The sequence below is a fragment of the Heterodontus francisci genome, chromosome 37, assembly GCF_036365525.1.
Source record: "Heterodontus francisci isolate sHetFra1 chromosome 37, sHetFra1.hap1, whole genome shotgun sequence".
NCBI lineage: Eukaryota > Metazoa > Chordata > Chondrichthyes > Heterodontiformes > Heterodontidae > Heterodontus > Heterodontus francisci.
Window position 1 is genome coordinate 39,194,012 of NC_090407.1, and position 25,646 is coordinate 39,219,657.

At 44.6% G+C, this 25,646-nt stretch overlaps 1 protein-coding gene across 4 annotated transcripts in view; it reads right to left on the reverse strand.

Moving 5' to 3' along the window:
* LOC137352260 (endothelin-converting enzyme 1-like) overlaps positions 1–25,646 on the reverse strand; it is a 433,046-nt gene that overhangs the window by 195,739 nt on the left and 211,661 nt on the right. Inside the window, exon 1 of one of the 4 annotated variants that reach the window (XM_068017540.1) lies at positions 20,514–20,538. The exons of the other annotated variants lie outside the window; for them this stretch is intronic. Coding sequence (XP_067873641.1) covers positions 20,514–20,522 — 9 coding nt within the window. The 5' untranslated portion in view covers positions 20,523–20,538. Of the gene's footprint in view, positions 1–20,513; positions 20,539–25,646 lie in introns of those variants that run through there. 4 annotated transcript variants of the gene reach the window in all.

Sequence of the window (25,646 nt, forward strand, 5' to 3'; positions counted from 1 at the left end):
GGATGTTGTGTGATTGCCTTTAAGAGTAATGCCCCTCTAAGATCTTAGTATGCGAATGAGATAAGTGCCAGGATGCAGTCATGTGACTCGAAGCCAGAGCCACTCTGCTACTGTAACACCTGGAGACAGGTCCCGATCCTAGCCTATGTATTTATTGGTACATTATACACTGTTTCTCACAGACAGGCAAATCTACCTTCAATTCCTGGCTCAGGTTGGCTTACACATTTGAGTACATAACAGCAGTCACTGTACACCATAAAGGAAATCATGATCTCAGGATGTCACATCATGAAATTGTTTCAATATGAAAAATGCAAAACATTGGGCTGGATTTTGTGGAGGAGGCGTGGCTCCCGGCCTTTAAAAAGATGGGGATCCCGCTTCCAAGAGCTGCTAGCCAATCACAGGGCCGACAGCTCAGCTGTATCAGCAGCGCCAGAGAGAACAGTGGCCACTGCTGGTACTGCAGAGGCCTTGGACCCAGGCCCAGTGCTGGAGACCCGGACCTCAGGTAAGTGAGGTGGGGTCCTCCTCAGTGGGCAATCTGCACCCAAAGAGAGCACCAGCTGGAACCAGGCTGGAAATCCTGGCGATGGGGGCGGAGGGGGGGGGGTGCAGTGGAGTTGTGGGGTGGTGGTCATAAAGTCTACAGGGAGGTGGGGGTCCTGGGGCTCTCCTTGGGCTGCAGATTGGCCACTGAGGAGGAACCCTACCCCCGTTCCCACAGGTTTGCAGGGAGGGTGCCCCCTCTCCCCGCCGCTGGTTAAATCCCAGCGCCAGCAGGGATGGGGGCAGAGAGAGAGGCCCTTATGTGGCCATTAATAGGCCACTTCAGGGTCTCAACTGGCTGCTGGGCCGGAAGGCCATCAGCCTATCCCGCCCCAAGAATATCGCTTGGCAACAGGTCCTCCAGCATCCCCCCCCCACCCCCCACCTCAGGGGGGCCATTAAATCCAGTCCATTATGCCTACTGCACTTTTGAGAGAGAAAAAAAATTGATAATTGTCCTGTCTGCGGGTTCAATGCATGGTATACAACTATTCAGGAGCATAGAGATTGCTGAATGTGTTTGTTTTTATTTTAATAAATATTCCAAAATCTGGAATGAATCTGCACTCGTTTTGTATTTGAAGGTGGTGTGGGGGTTTAAACCACCTGTCTCTCTTCGCTGTGTGGCATCATTAGATCTATCTTGATGGTGGCATTGCCATGGACAAGTAGAACATGGGTACATGCACTTGATTCTAGAGACAGAAAGTTCCCAACCACAACAGCCTCTGGGGTCAGGCCAATTAGCACACTACCATGCATACCCAGTCAATAGTGAGGCACTAGCTGGGCCTCAGTCTTCCACTGTGTGGTACAGTGACCCTAAAGGCAAAGAATCACAGTTACGGATACTCAGCCTTGGCTCAGTGATAGCACTCTCAGTCCGAAGATTGTTTTATCAAGTCCCACGAGACTTGAGAACATAATCCAGGTTAACAGCTCAGCGTCGTGCTGAGGGAATGCTACATTGTTGGACATGCTGTCTTTTGGATGAGACATTGAACTGAGCCCCCGTCTGCCCTCCCGCATGAGGTATGCGAAGGGCAGGAGAGTTCTCATGGCGCATCAATGTATCGCTCAACTAACATCACTAACAGATTATTGGTCATTATCACATTGCTGCTCCTGGGGTCTTGCTGTGTGTAAATTGGTTGCCTTATTTCCTACATTCCAACAGTGACTACATTGGTTGTAAAGGCACTATAGAATTAGAAGTCTTTGTGTTGCTGAGAAATGAATGAGCTATTTAACACTGGCAATTCCTACTGTGACTAAATGTTTATTTGCATCACAAGCCCAAGGCAGCCATCTTTAGTCAAAAATCATTCCTGGCCTTCCCTCCAACTCCTGTTGCTCAACTCCTATTTACTACAAGTGAACGAATTGTTTTTGCTAGGAAAACTAAATTAAAATTCATTTTCAATTTAGCAACTTGCTAAAGGGATACTCATTAAATATTTCCAATGGCAGCCCTTGAAGCAGATTCCTCACAGAAGGACTGCTGGCCCATGTATGGTCCCTGAAAATGGAGGACAGACCATGGCTGACCACAGGTCAAAGGTGAAGGTCAAATTGGTCAACCTTCAACTCGAAAGTCCTTTGGTGATATTCAATTATAGTTTTACCATTACATGATGACATCACATTAAGTGGGAGAGGAGTAGAAGAGAGAGAGATTCCAAACTGTCTAATTTAACAAGGAGTCTTTGAACTTAAATTTGATTTAAAGCTAATAGCAAATTTCTGAGAAAGCTTGAAGTCATGTACAAGTACAAACGATCTTAATAGTGTGTACAATATTGAATCAATCACACTTGTTGACAATTGTGCAGTCAGCTCCTCTCCTGCTGGCTGTTTAAATATTTAAAAGAGGAAATGCATGAGAGTACAGGACTGGGACCAGAGGAGGCTTTGCCTCAGTTCAGCAGAGGATATTATCTTGAAAGTTACCCACTTGTTATCAGCCTCCGCTCTTCCTGCCCAATTCAAAAGGTGAGCCTTTTCTTTAATATTTACTTGTACAGGCATAAAATCGAACAAGTCAATCTGTTTCGTTGAGTTTATCATTTTTAAAATCAATGTTGGAAGTTACTTCCTGCCCGACCAGTCTCTTCCCAGTTCGAGCCCTGGACCTTCGTCTTTGTTGGATATTTAATTTGTCACTCCCCTCCCCCATAGCTCTTTGCTGATCATCATCTCACACTTTCGATGCTCCTTGCTCAAAGAGTAAAAAGCTGGCAAGTCTTTGTTCCAATGCTGGCCATTGAAACAAGTTTCTGGCCAATCAGAATCAGACTATGCTTCTTTCCAACTGACCAAATCTCTACAAGGATAGAAATTCCAATACATTTTCATCTTCAATGTTAGTGTTGCTAGGTGGACAACATAATACATCATATTGGAAAAGTTAAAATCACTTGTATTTATGAGATTCATTAGGATGGAGCACAGAGCAGCCAAAGACCAATAACAGAGAGGGACTCAAAAGCACAGGAAGAGCTGACATCTTCACTTTTCCCAGCCATCTCAGCTTTGTCCACACAGCCAGGTGATTGTTTGTACTTGGCCAGTCTCTTAAGTCACTGTTACAAACACATTTCCCACTAATTCTATGTTCTGAACTTTTACCTATCTCAGCATGCATAGAGACCTTATGCAAAGAAAATATTGATCATTGAGGCAATGTTACAACTGATCAGCACATTTGCTGAGTGCAGCTGCAACAGTAGAGAAGCTAAACATCATCCAGGACAGAGCAGCCCACTAGATCAGCACCCTATCCACCAACTTAAACATTCAATCCCTCCACCACTGCTGTACAGTGGCAGCAGTGTGTACCATCTACAAGATGCACTGCAGCAACTCACCAAGGCTTCTTAGACATCACCTTCCAAACCAGTGACCTCTACTGCCGAGTAGAACAAGGGCTGCAGACGCTTGCAAACACCATCGCCTGCACGTCACACAGCACCCTAGTTTGTAAATATTTCTTCATTGCCACTGGGTCAAAATCCTACAACACACTACCCCAACAGCACTGCGGGAGGATGTCCACCACATGTAGCAGTTCAAGGCGGTGGCTCACCATCACTTTCTCAAGGGCAATTCGGGATAGGTAATGAATGGTGACCTTGCCAGATCCCAAAAATGAACTTTAAAATGTTACAGAATTGAAGGTTACAACTTGAGGTTTAGAGCAGTTTTGCTCAGAGTGCAGGAATTGGATGGTCTCCTATTCCTGGTCCAGTGAACTTTAGGTCATGACAGAGAAAGCAAAACTGCCGGTTCTCATCTGAGCTTTCGGAGTTGGGCAACTGTTGATCCCTTCTTGCAGGTTAATAATTTTATGATGTAGGGAATTTTTTAATAAAAGCAATTGAATCCTTGCATCATTTCAGGCACCTGGATCAGATCTCCCTGTAATCTTTGACACTCGGGAATAGAAGCCAAGTTTGTGCAACCGGTCATCATTCTGGTGAATCGGTGTTACACTCCATTCCAAGGCCAACACATCCTTCTTCTCCTGACATTTGGGGCCAAAAGCTGAAGGCACTGTTCCATTTTGTTCTAGGAACCTCAGTTTTCAAGCATGAACCATGAGGTCACAGTCAAGCACCACACAGCTCGAATTTTGACATTGGGCGGTTTTGTGTAAAAAGACACAAGCCTGGCTGATTTTAAATGAGGGAAGATTTCCGAGACGTTTGAGAAGAGGCTGCAGCTGAAAGTCATCTTTCAACTCCCTCCCCCCTACCCAGACTGCAGTTTCAGTAACAATTCTCAGGCTTTTCCCCCAATACAAGGGCTTGCAGTGAAGAATATTCTCCAGAAAAATAAAGTCACTGTTGTCCAATGTGCAGATGCCACTTGTTTTCAATGAAATGTTTGGATCAGAGTAGGGAGCTAATGCCTGCGTATAAAAATTGCCAGCAGACAACAGTTCAACTTCATTCTATGAACCCACGCTGCAGCTGAAACCAAATTAAATCACATCATTACATGGAATTACTGCTCATTTTCATCAAAAATGAAGACAAGGTCAGCACAGTTCTTTTTGCTGGATGAACTTTCAGCTCAGATACAGCTCGAAATTACTTTTCTTTTAGAAAAAGAATTCATCTTTTTTTTGTGCTGAATACAATGATACAGATGACTGTATGGTTCCACAGGGAGAGAGAATCTGCAGGGAACACATTCCAATAGTCTGCTAATGTGCTCACCAAAAAGGGCAGTGTATCCACAGGAAAGATCACACTTATCAGTTAAACTGCTGACTAAAATCTCGCCCCTCCACTGATTATCACTTTGCTGTGGGCAAATCGCCTGTGTGTTTTCTGTATGAAAAGTGACTACATTTCGAAAGTACTTCAAACTTCCCTTCCATTCCTCGATTTCTCTATCTCCATCTCTGGTGATAGGCTGTCTACTAATATCCATTATAAGCCCACTGACTCCCACAGCTACCTCGACTACACTTCTTCACGCCCTGCCTCCTGTAAGGACTCCATTCCATTCTCCCAGTTTCTCCGTTTCCGACGCATCTGCTCTGATGATGCTACCTTCCATGACAGCGCTTCTGATATGTCTTCCTTTTTCCTCAACTGAGGATTTCCCCCCCACTGTGGTTGACAGGGCCCTCAACCGTGACCAGCCCATTTCCCCCACCTCGACCCTCACCCCTTCCCCTCCCTCCCAGAACCGCGACAGGGTTCCTTTTGTCCTCACTCTCCACCCCATCAGCCTCCATATCCAAAGGATTATCCTCCGGCATTTCCAGCATGATGCCACTACCAAACGCATCTTCTCCTCCCTTCCCCTGTCAGCATTCCGAAGGGATCGTTCCCTCCGTGACACCCTGATCCACTCCTCCATTACCCCCACCATCTCATCCCCTTTCCACGGCACCTTTCCCTGCAATCGCAGGAGGTGTAACACCAGCCCATTTACCTCCTCTCTCCTCACTATCCCAGGCCCCAAACACTCCTTTCGGGTGAAGCAGCGATTTCCTTGTACTTCTTTCAATGTAGTATACCGTATTCGCTGCTCACAATGTGGTCTCCTCTACATTGGGGAGACCAAGCGCAGACTGGGTGACCGCTTTGCGGAACACCTCCGCTCAGTCCACAAGCACAGGGGCGGCACAGTGGTTCGCACCGCAGCCTCACAGCTCCAGTGACCCGGGTTCAATTCCGGGTACTGCCTGTGTGGAGTTTGCAAGTTCTCCCTGTGTCTGCGTGGGTTTCCTCCGGGTGCTCCGGTTTCCTCCCACATGCCAAAGACTTGCAGGTTGATAGGTAAATTGACCATTAGAAATTGCCCCTAGTATAGGTAGGTGGTAGGGAAAATATAGGGACAGGTGGGGATGTGGTAGGAATATGGGATTAGTGTAGGATTAGTATAAGTGGGTGGTTGATGGTCGGCACAGACTCGGTGGGCTGAAGGGCCTGTTTCAGTGCTGTATCTCTAAAACTAAAAGCAGGACCCCGAGCTTCCGGTTGCTTGCCATTTCAACACTACCCCCTGCTCTCATGCTCACATTTCTGTCCTGGGATTGCTGCAGTGTTCCAGTGAACATCAACACAAGCTCGAAGAACAGCATCTCATTTACCGATTAGGCACACTACAGCCTGCCGGACTGAACACTGAGTTCAATCATTTCAGAGCATAACGGGCTCCCCATTTTACTTTTATTTTTAGTTATTTTTTTTTCCTTTTTTAAAATATATTTTTCCTTTTTTTTGTGTTTATTTTATTTCATCCTAGTTTGTTCAGTTTGCTTACCCACTGTTTTTTTTCATGTTTATACTTGCGTCTGTTCAATCTTCAGTCCGTTAACACCCTATCTGTACTAATGCTTTGTCTTTCAACACACAATTAACATATTGTTTGCCTTTGCTCCACGACCTTCTGGTTAGCTATTCTGTGACCTTGTCCTGTTTACACCTTCTCCTTTGTTATCTCTTGCCCCACCCTCGCTTTACTTGCTTATAACCTTTTACATTTCTAATATTTGCTAGTTCTGAAGAAGGGTCACTGACCTGAAACGTTAACTCTGCTTCTCTCTCCACAGATGCTGCCAGACCTGCTGAGTATTTCCAGCATTTCTTGTTTTTATTTCGAAAGTACTTTGTTGGCTTTGGGAGGTCCTGAGGTTGTGAAAGACACTATACAAATGCAAGTCTTTTCAAAAGATCATATGGGGGTGGGGGAAGGCGATTGTATTACGTGTAACAACCAAAGGGCTCTTTTTGCAAATAAATAATCAGTGTTTCTAAAGGAATACACGCTAATCCTGGCTTCACTCCACATCAACATGTACACTTTCCATGCAGAAGCAGTTTTGTGCCCACGCACACAGGGGTCACCATTGCTCACTTCCGTGGCTCCCCACTTCTGCAGTCTGAAACAGTCATGGGGGGAGCCCTTGGATTTTGTGTCGTCTCATGGGGATTAGACAGTGAGGCCCTTTTGCTAACATTCAAAGCTGGCAATAAAAAAAGAGGAAGTTGAAAGATTGAACGAGAGGTGTCTGTAATGAGGTAAACCCTGACAGAGGTAGCTCAGCAAGTCTGTCAGAGAACCATTCAGCCATCCTGCCAACAGGCAGCACAGTGCCACCCAGCATTACTTGCAGTCTTCAGTCATTTGTTCCAATTCAGCACAGATCACAGCTGCTCCAAGGGAAAGAGCTAAAATAAAAAAATCCATGACAGCTGTCACCAAAGGAATGGCTGTTGTGTTGGAGTGTGGAGATTTAAAAAGCTTTTATATGTGTCAGAATTAGTCAGCTACTGCACAGGGACAGCTGATGCATTTTGACATTGGATACAGAACATAACTTCAAAAAAAAAAGTAGATGGCAATTCTTCACCTTCCTCGGCATTGCTCATGGTGAGTTGGAGGTTATGCTATTTTAATGTTACGTGGTATAATCTTCCTATCATGTGCATTTTTGGAATGTAGCGGACCTATCATTGCACTGCAGATCTAATAGTTGATTCTGAACCAAGCAAAGCCTCACCTTCAGACTAAATGAAGGTCCAGGACTATGCCAGGGAAAATAAAACCAAATGCCAGATTTGAAGAGAGAACAATGATCTCCATGATAAAAACACAAGCACAGTTTGGATACATTATTGGTAGCATTGCATTAGGGTTAGTACTGGATGTAAACAGGTCTGTTATGTCCATATATTAACAAGATATTGCTTCACCAGACTGGTGTCAATTTCGTTCTTCGGATGTGGCGGACACTGACAAGTATTTATTACCCACCCCTCGCTGCCCTGAGGGCACATAGCGTGGAACTCAAGTCACAGGTCCACTAGAATGGCAAAGGAAAGGAGGCTTCTCTCCCTGTAGGAGATTATTGAACCAGTTGGGTTTTTATGACAATCCTTCAGCTTTCATGGTCATTCTCTGATGCCAGCCCCAAAATAACCAGGTTCAACCAATTCAATTTCACAGCTTGTTGTGATGGGATTTGAACGCTCAACTTCTGGGTTCTTGTCCTGTATCATAACCACTGGGCTACCGTAATGGGGAGATCAATGCAAAGTTAGATCTTTGCCAATGTCCCCAAATTTCTACAGGTTAAAAAAAAAGTGTCTTGGGCAATTCAGTGAATCGCAACTGTCAATGTCAATTCCTTAAAATATCTGTTCTGAGGAGAACTGTGGCAAAGGAAAGAGATAAATGACAGCCAGCAGGAACCCTATATATTATTTCAGTGCGGTTGTCAATCTATTGCTATCCAAGGTGTGGCAGGGGCTGTTGCCATCTAGTGGCAAACAAGAAACAGTTTACAATCAGGCAGTGGGAAGGAAATGGCCGTTTGACCTGGAGGTGTCTAGGGAAGATGAAATAGCACATGCAACAATAAAATCACTGAAAAACACTCATCTGTCAGAGTTGAAGTAACTCATCAATTATCAGACTACAGCTGCCTTTAGGAGGCAGAGCTGTCATTTAAAATGAGGGAGAGGCAGATTCCTCCTGAGACACTTCAGGAGGTTTTTAAAAATGTCAAGCTGCCTTCATATTTCCTCACTTCAAGTGGATTGAACTCTGTGACCATCTATAAAGACCAACAGTGTAACTTCTGCATTGCTAACCTACATGGACCTTCCTCGAGGTTAGGGTTGGGTCTGAGGCCAGAAACTTATAAGGGTGATTCTAGGAGTACAGTGCCATTTCCATAGTGTAATCTGGACTGTCAAACTGAACCTTATTAACTTTAAGATTATGAATTAACGGGTCATTAGATTCGATAGTTGGAAGTATTTCAAAGCAAGATTCATAAATTGGACACATTGACATTTCTGTAGGCCCGACTCCCCTCTCCATCGTGACCTCTGATTCTTCAAGTAATGAACACCAGGTGTTCTGAGGCACCACATGACCACATCTCTGTCAGGGAATATTAAAAGGTTAAGAGACTTCAAAGCGATCTGTGAGACACTTGACGTTCCACAGCAGGGGAAAAAACGCACGTGGTAAAGAACCAAAATAAGCTCGAGTCGGGGAAAGATATGAGGAAGAGCAGGAATGAACTGATCGCCACCACCTGCACTAACTGCATGCTGAGCACTTTCAAATTCCACATTATAAGATTTCAGAAGCAGTAAACCTGCAAGGAACCAGGAGTCAATAAAGCTCTCCTTTCACCTCATCACACACATTTCACTTTTTAAAAACTCATTATGGGCAGCTAACCGTAAGAATCTTGATAAACTAAACTAGGCAGGGAAAAATAAAATAGAAACAAAAGGTTTATGGCACAGTGGAAGCCATTCAGCCCAGACTTTTTCTTTAAAAAAGCTATCCAGCCAAATCCCTCTTTCCAGCTCTTGGTCTGCAGTCCTGGATGTTACAACTCTTGTGCAATACTTGAATTAGCTGATCAGGTATTACAATTGGTTCAGTCCCACTGAACGCAAGAAAGACAAATTAGACTGGTTTCCCACACCAGATCATTATCCAATAACATCAGTTGGGAGATGCGTGTATGTGACCATTAGTTAAGAGCAGAATTGGGTTCAGTTGCAATGATCTTCAAACTCAAATAGCCCCTCTACACTTACTGTCCTGTTTGAACCTGAAGACTGGTTACTCAGGTTACCAGAGAGCAGTCAGTTCCCTGCAAATCATAGACCACTGTCTGAGGGGAGAGAATGAAATACAGGCTTGCTCTTGAGTAAGAGCATACAAGAAAGTTATTCATTTCACCATTATTTGCCTTCCAAAGATGGCCTTCAAACTTCATTTAAAAAAAAAATTTCATTGCTACATGTGCAGAAGTGACTTCCGCATGACCTGAAGCTGTTTGGACTTCATACAGGTACAATGACAAGTGGAAGAACCGGACAGACTTCAGTCACTCCGCAGCCAATACCACAAACAAAACAATTAACTGGTTACTCATCTCACTGCTGTTTGTGGGATGTTGTGTGGGCAAAATGGCTGCCACATTTACCTACACAACTGTTATTTATTCCATTTCAAAGTAATAAAGTGAGAGCTGGATGAAATGGGACTGCAGTCTATCTAGTTCACCTTCAATTAACCTGGTAGTCACTTGATACAACAATAATGGAGTTGTTGCCTAATCCCTCTCTAACAGCACTGTGGGCGTACCCACACCAGACGGAATGCAGTGGTTTAAGAAGGCAGCTCACTACCACCTTCTCAAGGAAAATTAGGGATGGGCAACAAAAGCTGACCTAGCCAGCGATGCCCACATCCCATGAAAGAATAAAAGAAAAAAAATCACAGCAAATCAATCTCTATTAATTAGTCTACAACAGAACTCGAGGAAAACCTCAGTGGTGGAAATGTTTGGAAGCCACAGGTTTAAAGTCACCTGTTCCTCCCAATCATACTCCTGTCATGCCTCAAAATTACTCACATATGAACTAGGAGCAGAAGTAGGCCTTTCGGCCCCTTGAGCCTGCTCCACCATTCAATAAGATTATGGCTGATCGGTTTGTGTCTCGAATTCCACACTCCCATCTACCCCCATTGATTCTCTTGCCTAACAAGAATCTATCTACCTCTGCCTCAAAAAATATTCAATGACCCTGCCTCCACCACCTTCTGAGGCAGAGAGTTCCAAAGTCGCACAACCCTCAGAGAAAAAATTCTCCTTATCTCTGTCCTAAAACGGTGACCCTTAATTTTAAAACAGTGCCCCCTAGTTCTGGACTCCCCCACAAGAGGAAACATCCTCTCCACATCTACCTTGTCAAGACCATTCAGGATCTTATAAACTTCAATCAAGTCTCCCCTCACTCTTCTGAAACTCCAGTGAAAACAAGCCCAGTCTGTCCAACCTTTCCTCATAAGACAAACCCGTTCATTCCAGGTATCAATCTAGTAAACCTCCTCTGAACCACCTCCAATGCATTTACATCCTTCCTTAAATAAGGAGACCAAAACTACACACAGTATTCAAGATATGGTCTCACCAATGCCCTGTTATAACATCCTTATTTTTATTTTCAATTCCTCTTGTAATAAAAGGATAGCATTCCATTAGCCTTCTTTATGACCTCTTGTACCTGCATACTCACGTTTTGTGACTCATGCACTAGAACACCTCGGTCCCTCTGCACCTCAGAATTCTGCAGTCGTTCTCTGGTTAAATAATACTCTGCTTTTTTATACTTGTTGCCAAAGTGAACAACTTCACATTTTCCCACATTATACTCCATCTGCTAGATTTTTGCCCACTCACCCAACCTTTCGATGATCGGTCTGCAACCTCATGTCCTCTTCACAACATACTTTCTATCTATCTTTGTGTCATCTGCAAATTTAGATATCAAGCCATCGCTCCCCTCATCTAAGTCATTGATAAAAATTGTAAATAAAGTTGAGACCCCAGCACAGACTCCTGCAGGACTCCACTCGTCACGTCCTGCCACTCAGAAAAAGGACCCATTTCTGCATACTCTATTATTTTCTAACAGCCAGCCAATCTTCTATCCATGCTAATATGTTACCCCCTACACCATGAGCTCCTACTTTGCGCAATAACCTATTATGTGGCGCCTTGTCAAATGCCTGCTGGAAATTCAAGTACAGTACGGCAACGGGCTCCCCTTTATCCACAGCACATTACTCCTTCAAAGAACTCCAATATTTTGGTGAAACATGATTTCCCCTTCACAAAACCATGCTGACCATTCCCGATTACCTTGAACTAAAATACTGCATCCCAAAATGTTATTTTCGTAAAAGAAATCTAGAACAATCTGAATCAATCAATACCAACTGCTCCCAGTCTCCTGAGGGAGCCTGTTCCACAGATTGACCGCTCGCTCACTGAAATGTTTCCGCAGATTAGTTTTGAATTTACATCTCTTCAAATACAGGTCGTGGACTCTGTTCTGCTGCTCCAGACAAGCTGAAATAGCTGCTCATGGTTTACATTATCTCCTCACTTTAGAATTGTAAAAGCAGCAATTGTCTTAACCTTCTCTTTTCCAAGAAGAACACATCCAATTTACATAACTTTGCGCTATACTGCATAAAAGTTTTTCCTTTATTTTTTTTAAAAACGGCATCCTTATGGGCACCATTTCAGTTTCCTAAATTATTCAGTTGTTACACATGTTGTAGGATTATACCAGCTGTTACTTCTTCACAAGGAGGAATTAGTAAGGGGTTTAAAATTGACTATTATTTTAAAAGGTTCGCTCCAGATTTCAGCAGGCTTGAAGCTTTTCCTCTGACTTTGTACGTCATGTTCCTAGCTACTGGACTAATGCTGGGACAAGAGCACATTTTAAAAGAAAAATAGTAACATTCCTTTGCAAGCCTTAAAAAAAACTTCTTAGCATAATGGCCTTGGTTCATAGCAGGATAGGCAGGGCCGACACTAATGACATTTGTAAAATTTGGCGAGTTGCAATGTTTAGCACAAAGGAAACTTTGAGGAAATATCAACATCATCAATGCAGGAAATCATTCTATCACTGGATGAGTTACTGCTCTGTGGTGAGATCTTAATTATGCATCCTGAATCTGAAGACACAAGAACAGAAGAAACAGCAGCAGGAGTAGGCCATTCAGCCCTTTGAACCCATTCAATGAGATACGAACTAGGAGCAGGAGTAGGCTATTTGGCCCCTCAAGCCTGCTCAGTCATTCTATAATATCATGGCTGATCTATCTGTGGACACAACCCCTTTCCTGCCTACCCCCGATACCCTTTGACTCCCTTATTTGTTAAGAATTGGTCTCCTTCCAGATGAAGCAGCGATTTACTTGTACTTCCTTCAATTTAGTACACTCTATTCACTGCTCACAATGCGGTCGCCTCTACATTGGGGAAACCAAACACAGATTGGGTGACCACTTTGTGGAAACACCTCATTCAGTCCGTAAGCATGACCCTGAGCTTCCGGTTGCTTGCCATTTTCATTCATCACCCTACTCTCACGCTTACATTTCTGTCCTTGGCCTGCTGCAGTGTTCCAGTGAAGTTCAACACAAGCTCGAGGAACAGCACCTCAGCTTCGGATTAGGCACTTTAAGCCTTCTAGACTCAATATTGAGATCAACAATTTCAGAGCACGACTTCTATTTTTTTTAATGTTTAGTTTTTTTGAAATCATGCGCCTGTCAAACTTGTTCATGTTTTTGCTTTCGGACAGAGTTGTTCATTATTCTGCCATTCACACTTTCTGGAAAAATGCTTTGTCTTTTACTACAACTATTAAAACAAAACCCTTTGCCTTTTGTTCCATGACATCTCTGTCATTTAATCGCTCCTACCCGCTGCCCTATCACACATCTTCCCTTTTGTTGTTCTTCCACCACCCCCCACCCCCCCACCTTTCACTTGCTCAAGTCCTCTTACATTTCTAACCTTCACCAGTTCTGATGAAAGTTCAGTGACCTGAAACGTTAACTCTACTTCTCTCTCCACAGATGCTGCCAGACCTGCTGAGTATTTCCAGCAACCGCAGTATTTTGCTTTTATATCAGTATTGAACAAAAGCCTCTGGACAGTATTGAATTCACTGCACTGCCCAGTCTGCACTGGATTGACTGGGATAGCACAAACATAATTCAGCTGTCCCTGCTTATCTCGCAGTGATCTTTACGTCAGGAATAGCGACTGTGTGCCCCAGTGATATAACAGTCATAGCTACTGCATGTTGACTGGGATAGAGAGAGTGTCAGTGCACAGGTAGACAGGGGCATTCGCCCACAATCTCAGTCAAATAAAAGCAGTGTTGTCCGAATACTCAAAAGATGAGGTCAAGTCCCACTCCAGAGACTGGAGCACACATAACCCAGATAAGCACTCCACTGCAGTAGCAAGGAAACGCTGCATGATGGGAAGTGCCACCTTTTGGAGATGTTGTTAAACTGAGTGTCTGTCTGTCTTCTCAGCTGGATGTAAAAATATCCCACAGCATAACTCAAAAAGCAGGGGTGTACTCACGGCCAATATTTATCCCTCAACCATTATCACTAATCATCTGGTCATTGGCCCATTGCCATATGTGGGAGCTTGCTGTGCACAAATTGCTTCCTATTTCACAACAGTGACTACATTTCAAAAGCTTTTCATTGGCTGCATCTCATAGTCATGAAAAGTGCTATATAAATGCAAGTCCATTCTTTTAGTATGTGTTAACAATGAAACCATAAACCACACTGAGCCCAGACTCGGCAGGGTTTGAATTGAGTCAGCTAGTGACGGTAAGTCCTGCTCAGGAAGTGATCAGTCTACTGCAGTCCCCGATAAGTGATCAACTACAAATATGTTAAACAAACAAGCACACGCAGTGCCACCTCTTCTCCCTCACTCACACCATATATGTATATATATGTATGTGGAGGTATTGCTTTGCACGGCTCTAAAGGAGGACAAAAATTTTTCAGTTTTCTTCCCACCCCATGCCTGACCGTGTGATCCAAGAGCTGCTTCTGCTGAAGCTGGTGTAAAGGCCATCCTTCGATCAGTGACTATCACCCAAAATGACAGTTTACTCACCAGTGAAAAAAAAACACTAGCACTCTTTCCTTAAAAATTCTCCATTTCTCTCTGAAAGACATTGATTCCTTGCTGGCAATCATTAGAGCTAGGATTAGGGCTAGATATGATGCCAGGAAGCACTTCACACTAAATGCAATGGAAATCTGGAACATTCTCCCCCAGTAAGCTGTTGAGACTGGGGGGGGTCAATTGGAAATTTCCAATTGGAGATTAATAGATTTGTTAGGTGAGGGTATTAAATGTTATAGAACCAAGGCAGGTAAATTGAGTGATGACACAGATCAGCCATGATCTAATTGAATGGTAGAAGAGACTCAAGGAGCTGAATAGCCTACTCCTATTCCTAACAGTTTCCAGTCGTTCTCACCTAGCTGGCTCCCCAAGCCATGCAGCAAGGTATTTGACTGTATACAGCATCACGGGTGATCCTCATTTGACGTCCAATTCCAACAAGGCTTGATGGATAGCGAGTGAGAAGGGAATCCTTGGCCCAATTCCCCTTCTTTAGCCCAGATAGGAAAGCCCATTTGTAAAATCATTACTGGTGTCCCATCTGAGATACGACTGGGTGTACTGATCAATGTTTGGTAAGACATTATTAAAAACAAGTCAAATTCTGATTAGAATACTCAAGTGCAAATCCTGCCATTTTCAGTCCCACATAAATACTCAAGGGTATTTTATGCTGAATACACTGTGCACGCTCTACATTTTGCTCCCTCCAGTGTTTGTGCGAGGAACTGAAGATGGAGTCATCTCAATGTTCATCGAAGTGAGGCTTTGAACTCACTGATCTGTGGGCCAGGAATCAAAGAAGGTTCTTCCCTTAATGCCAAAGGGATCAAGGGATATGGAGAGAAAGCGGGAACAGGGTACTGAATTAGACAATCAGCCATGATTTTTTTTTGAATGGCAGAGCAGGCCCGAAGGGCCAACTCTAGCTCCTATTTTCTATGCTGCTATGTTTTCTTTTTCCTTGTAATTTCTTTCCCCTAGCCTCCCATCCCATAAACTGCTGTCCAGCTATTGTTGCTCGTTTTTCTAGACAGTGGGAGTACATGAAGACAACCCAAGCTTCTGACCAACTTCCTCACTCTGCCTGGCAGAATTGGCCTGACCTCGGGTTGCCAATATTCCTGGAGATTTCATCCAGTTATTGGTTGCCTAACATGGGCATATTGGTGGAACACTTTCCTACACCAGTGGCAATACTAAATAAGACTTGCGTTTATATAGCACTTTTCACGACTGCAGAAATTCCCAAAGTGCTTTACAGCCAGGGATGTACTTTTGCAGGGTTCTCACTATTGCAATGTAGGAAATGCAGCAGCCAATTTTGTGCACAGCAAGCTCCCACAAAGAGCAATGATAATGACCAGATAAATTGTTTTAGTGATGTTGTTTGAGGGATAACTCTCCTGTTCTTCTTTGAACTAGTGCCACAGAATCTTTCACATCCACCTGACAGGGCCTTGGTTTAATGGCTCATCCAAAAGACGACACCTCTGACAGCGCAGCACTCCTTCAGTACTGCACTGAAGTCAGCTTTGATTTTTGCACTCTAGGCCGGAATCTTACCCACAGAAGATTGGCTATCCTTGGGGGCAGGGGAATGTAACATGGCAGGTCACCACATGGGCTGGGGCCTCCAACATCATGAGGCTGGAACAACAATTTTCACACATTGGACAGCAAGCGAAATGGAAATTCTGCTCGCCATCCAGTTAAGGTAATTAGGCAGTAAACTTCAATTTTACAATGATCCGTGCCATTTAACAGGATGTGCACTGGCCACACACAGGGTCGGAGCCTCAGCAGGTTTAAATAAACAGCAATGGTTCTGCAGATGAAGGAGCTCGAGGAACTGGGTCTTGTGAGCTTGAGGTTTTCAGTTAAAGGGGAGTTAATGTTTAGGGCGGATACTGCTGACGCACCAGGGCCCATTTATGCAAGTGGTCCTCCTGGCAGGGCTATAGCTGAGTAGATTTCTAAAAGGGGGCTGGGATTACATTTCCTCTCAGAAATCACCATAAAGCTCTCATTAAATATTTAGCACACTGTTGCCATGGGCATCGTCCATTCCGGAGGAGGGTCCTCCAGCAAGTAGGAGATCTGGACAAGGAAGGGAGAGGGTGTGCAGGCAGTTAATGGGGGAAGGGTAGAAGGCCACTGAGCGGACTCGGTGTTAAGACCTACAAGGAGACAAGGCTACCTAGTAGGCAGGGTGCACTGGCAGTGGACGTCCTTCCTCCAGATGTCAGAGTGCCAGTGTCTTTGAAGACTACACCTGTCCCAAGAGACTGACAGCTCTGTGTGAAATGATGGCACCAGAGGTCGCTCTAATTGCGTGGGTGGCCATCCAATGCCGGTGGCTTTAAAGATCACAGTCGCCCTGAAAGTTTACTCCTCAGGTTCATTCCAGGCTGCCACTGGAGACATGCGTGGCTTCTCCCAATCAGCAATACGCACTGCGATGTTGTGACTGATGCCCTCTTCTGGAGGGCCAACCAATACATTAAAGGCCTGCTCGGGTCTGCAAATGAGACCCGATCCAAGCCCAACAGAACCCCATCCGACCTGACCAGTGTCCTGCCATTTTTTCCCACACCCAATCCGACCATCAGTTAATCTACCTTCCGTTGTTCACTTTGTTCCTTACCTGCACAAGCTTAAAATAACTGTAGCAAAGTCCAAAAAGTAAGTTAACATTAAAGTCACTTACCTGAGGTGGTGACAGAGCGTGTCCAATCCGGCCCGACCTGAGCCCGAATGCCCGACCCGAACCTGACAAATGTCGTCAGGCCCCGCCGGGTTCAGGTCGGGTAGCAGGCCTTTACAATACATCAAGATTGCAACTGATGTGGACAGTCAGGCCGAGAGAGTCAGAGGCTTCAACGCCATGACTGGGTTCCCCATGGTCCAAGGAGTCATTGATTGCACACATGTGGCCATCAGGACTCCTGCAGGTCAGCCAGAGGCCCTCATAAGCTGGAAGGGATATCACACTCTCAACTGGTATGTCACCACCACAAAAGTATATTGCAGGTGTGTGCTGCTTATCCTGAGACCAATCATGAAGCCTGCAGTCTCTGGCACTCCCAGGTGCCACCCCTTTTCAACCTCCCTGTGTGCCTGCAAGGATGGATACTTGGCGACAGGGGTTACCTGCTGAAGTGATGACTGATGTCGCAGTGAGGAACCCAGGAACTGAGATAGAGGAATGTTACAACGTGAACCATGTAAACAACCATAGTCGCAATTGAGCAGACCATTGGCGCTGCAGAGGGGGGAGGCACTGGCTGAAGACATTTGGAGTACCAGGCATCCTCAGACGAAGAGGTAAGGAGGTTGCTGCCTCTACTTGTCCCGCCTGGGGAAAGACTAGGAGGGTCTCAAAAGTTGGGTGCCAAGGAGGCGCAGGAAGCTCTAATATTCAGGCATTTCTCCTGAACTGTAGTACATCAGCAATACATATTTCAATCTCACTGCAGGCAATCATGTCTGCTGGAACCCCATAACCATTCACTCATCAGTGCATAGCGCTTTGGCGATGGTCCATCTGATCAGCTCACACACCACGGTCCACCTCTATAACCCCGAGTGTGACCTCATACCCATGCACCTCGCAGTGCACACCATCACTAAATTGAGACATTCATAAGCAAAGAGAGACATTTACTCAAGGGTCAGCACACCAATCAGAAATCCCCATAAATCAAATTCACACACAAGAAGCCCAAGTGCTGTTACAGTGATTTCTTAAATCTTTGAGTGCTCCTACATGTAGCTCCTCGTTCATTGCCAACTGCGGTGGAGGCAGACTGCTGACCAAGCTGCCCCTTGGCTTGGGATGACCTTGGCGGCTGTCCTCTAGCTGCCTGAAGCTGTGAGGACTCCAGCATAATGAGGTACTGCTGAAGAATCCCAGGAGCACCCTCTGTCCTCCTGGCAAATTGAGGCTCTGGTGTCACTGGCAGTGATGCGGAGGAGCTGCTATGTGCATTAGGAGCGCCCAGAGACGAGCCCCCAGATGCAGACTGCTGTTGCTCCTTTGCCGTCACGAGGCACAATTGCACCTCCCTGCTGCCCTGAGAAGGATGAGAACCTGGTGAAGACTGCAGGTGCCTCATCCCCTTCTCATTGCCTCTAACGCATAGAGCTCACTGACACTGCAATGGTATGCAGGTCTGTGTACATCTCCAGCAGCTAACGGCTGGATCCACGAGTCGCCAATCTCTCAATGGAGGAAACAAGACGTGCAGATGAGAGGGAAATGGCATCACTAATGGCCTGGATGGACTCCTCCACTGTCTGAGCCAGTGCCCATATATCCTCTGGTATCTCTGCCAGATCTTCACACACCTCACTCTGCACCTCCAGCATCCATGCCGCCTCTTAGACAACTCCAGAGGCTCATCATCAGCTGGGGCTCAGCATAGGCCTGGTCTCCCACAATCCTCCAAGTATCAGAGGCCTCAGCTGAAACTGCCTCTGACAGCTGGTCCGGCACTACACCGCAACAGCCAGGTTGTGACCCTGATTATCACTGCTTCCTGGTGCTTTATGTGCAGAACCTCCAAGAGTCTTGGAAATAATGGTCTCCAAGCCACTGAAGGTGCCAGCAGCCATTTAGGCTGGCAGTGCCTTCCTACTTCTGGCTCTTATCCTGCCCCCACCAATGCCCACTTTCCCACCCACGCACCTTCCCATCCCCTGCAAAGGTCTGTCAGTCAGCCACTAATTGGATAGCTAGTGTGTGACTGCAGCAGAAGCAGAGATTAGGATAGGAGGGCCTTTGCCACCCACTTCCAGGACTGCCACCCCACCGAGTCACGTTAAATTCGGGCCAAAGTCTTGAGTGACACTCGAGCCCACAAATTTGTATTTGCACAAATTAAGAGTATTCCAAATAATTTTTAATTACAATATTTTATTGCCCCTGTGATTTCCCACCCCCCACCCCCAGGTTGCTTGAAGCAGTGCCCTGGAGATTATAGACATTAATTCCTGGAGACTCCAGTAATACCCTGGAGGGTCGGCAACCTGAGCGTGACCTCAGCTTGCTGCATCACCATGGAGACGTGACCAAGAATATAGTGTGTGGGCGAGGTGAGCTCTCTGTCTTGTGTGGGAGTGTGCTTTGTGCAAATTGGATGTTGGGTTTCTTAAAGTACAGTTATAGCAGTGACTACACTTCAAAAAAAGATGCACTTATTGGCTGTAAAAGTGCATGGGGATATCCTGAAAAAGGCTCTGTATTTAAGTGAAAGTCTTTTCTCCCTCAAAAATGCCACCGATTTGCTTTTCAAAAGAAAAATTTTAAAAATTAAAGGTTCACTTGCACGCAACTTTTGATCTTTATAAACTCCTTGTGCAGGATGTGATTACTGACAGTCAGTTGTGAGAGCAGATCTGCTGTCTGTCTGCCTGTGTAAATTTATTCTCTGGCTCCAATATATGTTATGCTGCAATGGCCTCCTGCTACTTAGCACAGTATCAGAGCTCTAACCTGCAGTGACACTGCAGTCTCTCTATTCCCAACTTACTTTGATAACTACACACTGAATCAAATCTACCTTCCTCGGCCGCACAGTGTCACACTTCACTGGATCTGAAAGGAAATACTGGACGGGTCACGATGATACAGTTCACCAGACAGATCAGACTGAAAAAGGTTACAAAAAAGTACAAGATAACTACAACTGAGAAGAGCCATCTGATCAGCTTGGTACATGCAAGCAGAGAAGGCCTACAGCCACCACACACCCACAGCTGCCACTACATGCAATCAGGTAGTGAATTAGTCAAAAGATTTTTGTGTCCAAGTGGGGATTAGATGGCGTGAAGAAATTCTCCACGACATCAGTCCTGAATTTGCTTTTCAGCAGTTTGAACTTATGCCCCCTTGTCCTACTTGGTTACCTTGAAATTGTGCTGCTGGATTTACCTTTTCCATGCTATTCAATATCGCCCTTCAGCAAGGTCCTGCAGAATCATCCTCGTTCAAAGCCAATCAATCTCCAGTCTTCCCTCATAACTCAATCTGCGGACACTAGGGATCAGCAGTGTGGTTCTTCTGTACATTTAGTCTCCTTACAGTCTAGCAGAAACAGTTTCAAGACAGTGCATGAGCCCCCTGTCCCCACCACTGAGAAAATTCAGTGATCTGGCCATTTGAACAGGCTCGAAGATAGCTCTTTTTCAGATCAAACTATAAACCTTCCATTTTATGCTCACCTCTCAACTGGTTAAAAATCATTAAGATCACCAATTTCCTCAGGTCTCATCACTGTGGCTGTGCTCCAAATTGTGTCATGTGCCAATCACTGCACTTGCCGTGCCTGCACAGGATAATGGGTCAAAGCAGCAATGAGGAGGGAGTAACTCGCAGGAAACCTTCAGATCCCCAACACTCCCTGGAATGCTCAGTTTCCAGCCTGTCAACAGTTTCCAGAACAGAAACAAGGGATACAGCTGGAAATGACTTGCAGGTGCAGCAAGAAGAAAAAAAAAAATGTGGGGGGCGGGGGGTGTGTGTGTGCAGAAACAAGCTTTCGAAGCAAGGAAAGCAGAAGGCTGGGTACTGGGGAGGAGGAGTGTGCTGCAGTAACGCAGTGTAGGTGGTTTTTCTATTGCAAATTGGCCTCATAACAGCCTCTCCAACACAAAAAAAAACTACCTACTGTTGCAAAAGGCACTCTATAAATGTGGGCAGGTGAGAGTTACTTTTCTCTCACTAGGGCAGTGGTTTAAACTAGGACCAGGGAGGTACAAGTACTGTATTAAAATGTATAGCTTAACTAGTTATACTACTTTATATAATGACAAACATTCATCGAGTGATATTTCAAAACTTGAAACCCTAATTAAATTAAATAGACATAGCAGGGCAGGAGACATGTTGCAGCCATAGCATGTGGGAGCTGGTGGACACCAGCATGATGTCCTGCAGTAAGTGTCTGCAGCTTGAAGAGCTTTGGCTCAGAGTTGATTAGCTGGAGTCCAAGTTCAGACACTGATGTATAAGGGAGGGAGAAAGTTACCCGGACACTTTGTTCCAACAGACAGTCACACCCCTTCGGTTAAGTACTTCAGATTTGGTCCGTGGTCAGGGACAGGAAGGTATGACCAAGAGTGAGACAGGTATGGGGATTCAGAATGTAGCACTGGAGGAGCCTCAGCCTTTGCAGTCTGTGTGAATGAGAGAAAGGAGCAGAAAACTGACCACAGCACCATGGTGCTGGGGGGCAGAAATGGGGAAGTAAAAAAAAAAATAGTTGGGGACAGTATAGTTAGAGGGATAGATCCTGTTCTCTGCAGCTGACAGAATGAATCCCATGGCTGTGCTGCCTGCCCAATGTCAGGGTTAAAAGACATCTCCTCAAGGAGAGAGAGAGAGAGAGAGAAAAACTTAGAGTGGGAGGGGAAGGATCTCGTCCTTGTGGTCCACATGGGTACCAATGACATAGGTAGGACTAAGAAAGAGGTTCTGCTGAGAGAGAATGTGTAGTTTGGACTAAAATTTAAAAACAGAACCACAAAAAGGTAATAATCTTTGGATTACTACCTGAGCCATGAGCAAATTGGCATAGGGTAAATAAGATCAGAGAATTGAATGCAGGGCTCAAAAGATTGGCATGGGAGAAATGGGTTTTTGATTCATGGGGCACTGGCATCAGTACTGGAAAAGGAGGGAGCTGTACACTTGGGAAGGCCTTCACTTGAACTGCGCTGGGACCAACATCCTGGCGACTCCTAACTAGGGGTGTAGAGAAGGTTTTAAACTAAACAGTTGGTGGGTGGGTTCAGGTGAGGGGAAATTTAGAAAGTTGGAGAAAGGACAAGGCAATAGTGCAGGGTAGTAACATGGGCAATGAGTGTAATAGGAAGGGACGGAGCATACAAACACAGTGTACCAGCAAATAGGATCAGAATAGGGAAAAACAGTAAAAGAGAGAATTAATGGCTCTTAATCAGAATGCATGCAGCATTTGTAGCAAGATTGATGAATTGATGGCACAAATAGAAATAAATGTTCATGAACTGATTGCCATTAGAGATGTGGTTGCAAGGTGACCAAGGCTGGGAATTGAATATCCAAGGGTATTTGACATTATGAAAAGGATAGGAAGAAAAAGGAAAAAGGACATGGGTTAGCTCTGTTAATAAAGGATGAGATCAGTACAGTAGTGAAAAATGATTTTGGCTTGGAAGATCAAGATGTAGAATTAATTTGGGTAGAGACAGGAAATAGCAAAAAGGAAAGAAGTCACTAATGAGAGTAGGCCCTCTAACAGTATAGGACTGAGTATAAATTAAGGAATATCGGGGGCTTGTAAGAAAGGTAACACAATAATTCTGGGCGATTTTAATCGTAAAGATTGGACAAAACAAATTGGCAAAGGTAGCCTGGAGGTCGAGTTCACAGAGTGTATTCGGGACAGTTTCTTAGAACACATTGTGGAGCCAAGGTAATTGGCTATTTTAGACCTGGTAACGAGACAGGATTAATGAGTTGTGACCTCATAGTAAAGGATCCTCTAAGGAAGAGTGAACATAACATGAATTTCACATTCAGTTTGTGGGTGAGAAACTTGGATCTGAAACTAGTGTCTTAAACTTAAAGGCAATTACTAAGGCATAAAGACACAGAGCTGGTTAAAATTAGAAAATTGAGAAAATTAGGTTAAAAAAGTTAAGGCGGTAGATAAGCAGTGGCAACATTTAAGGAGATACTTCATAACTCTCGAAGATATATCCCATTGAAAAAAAGATTCTATGAGAATGATGCACCATCTGTGGCTTGCGAAGGAAGTTAAGGATGGTTTCAAATTGAAAAAGGAAAGGTATACAATGCTGCTAAGATTTGTGGTAGGCCAGAAAATTGGGAAAATTGTACAAACCAGCAGAGGATAACTTAGAGAAATTAGAAATATGGAAGTAAACTAGCAAGAAATATAAAAATAGACAGTCAAAGTTTCTACAAGTATATAAAAAGGAAGGGAGTAGCTATATTATACATTGATACCTTAGAGGATGAGACTGGGGAATTAATATTTGTTTATTTTATTTATTTATTTAGAGATACAGCACTGAAACAGGCCCTTCGGCCCACCGAGTCTGTGCTGACCAACAACCACCCATTTATACTAACCCTACAGTAATCCCATATTCCCTACTACCTGCCTACACTAGGGGCAATTTACAATGGCCAATTTACCCATCACCTGCAAGTCTTTGGCTGTGGGAGGAAACCGGAGCACCCGGCGAAAACCCACGCGATCACAGGGAGAACTTGCAAACTCCGCACAGGCAGTACCCAGAATCGAACCCGGGTCGCTGGAGCTGTGAGGCTGCGGTGCTAACCACTGCGCCACTGTGCCGCCTGAATGTGAAATAATGGGAGACAAGGAAATGGCAGAGAATTTGAACAAGTATTTTGTATCTGTCTTCATGGGATGCTGTTAGTGTCTTCTATCAAGAACAGTAGAAAAATAAGGGGTAGGGAGGGAGGCAAATCACTAGAGAAAGTGTATTAGGAAAACTAATGGGACTAAAGGCTGACAAGTCCCCTGGATCTGATGGCCTGCATCCTAGGGTCTTAAAAGAAGTGGCTGCAGAGATAGTGGATGCGTTGGATGCAATCTTCCAAAATTAGTTAGATTCTGGAATGGTCCCACCGGATTGGAAAACCAAAAATATAAAAACACCCCGATTCAAGAAAGGCGGGAGCCAGAAAGCAGGAAACGATAGGTCAGTTAGCCTAACATCTGTCATTGGAAAAATTCTGGAATCCATTATTAAGGAAGTAGTAGCAGGACATTTTGAAAATCATAATGCAAGCAAGCAGAGTCAACATGGTTTTATGAAAGAGAAATCATGTTTGACAAATTTATTAATTAGAGTTCTTTGAGGATGTAATGAGGAGGGTGGACAGAGGGGATCCAATAGATGTATTTGGATTTCCAAAAAGCTTTCAATAAAGGTGCCACCTGAAAAGGTTACTGCATAACATAAGAGCTTGGTGTTGGGGATAATATATTAGCCTGGAGGGAGGATTGGCTAACTAACAGCTTGGCAAAATATAACTGGCGGAGTGCCGCAGGTTTTACAATCCATATAATGACTTGGATGAAGGGACAATACACTGACGATACAAAGGTGGGAAAGCAAGTTGTGAGGAGGACAATTAATCTACAAAGGGATAGAAATAGGTTAAGTAAGTGGGGAAAAAATGGCAGATGGAGTATAATGTGGGAAAATATGAGATTGTCCACTTTGGTGGGAAGAATAGAAAAGCAGAATATTTAAATGGAGAGTGACTGCAGAATACTGCTGTACAGAGGGATCTGGGTGTCCTCATACACAAATTGCAAAACATTCACATGCAGGTGAAAGGTTATCAGGGGTAGGTGGAAATGTGGAGTAATCAGTTCAGCCATGAACTTATTGAATGGCAGAGTAGGCTCGAAGGGCCGAGTGGCCTACTCCTGCTCCCAATTTGTACGTTTGTAGGTACAGGAAGTAATTAGGAAGGCAAATGGAATGTTGGCCTTTATTGCAAGGGGGATAGTGTGCAAGAGTAGGAAAGTCTTGCTACAACTGTAAAGGGCATTGGTGAGACCACACCTAGTGTACTGCGTGTAGTTTTGGTCTCCTATTTAAGCATGGATAGACTTACATTGGAAGCAGTTTAGAGAAGGTTCACTAGGCTGATTCCTGGGATGATGGGGTTGTCTTATGAGGAAAGATTGGAGCAGATTGGGCCTATACTCACTGGAGTTTAGAAGGAGAGATGATCTTACTGAAACATACAGGATTCTGAGGGGGCTTGACAGGGTAGATGCTGCCGAGAGGAAGTTTCTTCTTGTGGGGGAAAATCTGGAACTAGGAGGCGCAGTTTCAAAATAAGGGGCCTCCCTTTTAAGACAGATGTGGAAGAATTTCTTCTGAGAGTTGTTAATATTTGGAATTCTGTAGCCCAGAGAGCAGTGGAGGCTGGGTCATTAAATATATTCAAAGCTGAGCTAGACAGATTTTTGATCTACAAGGGAGTCGAGGGTTATGGCGGGGGGGAGGG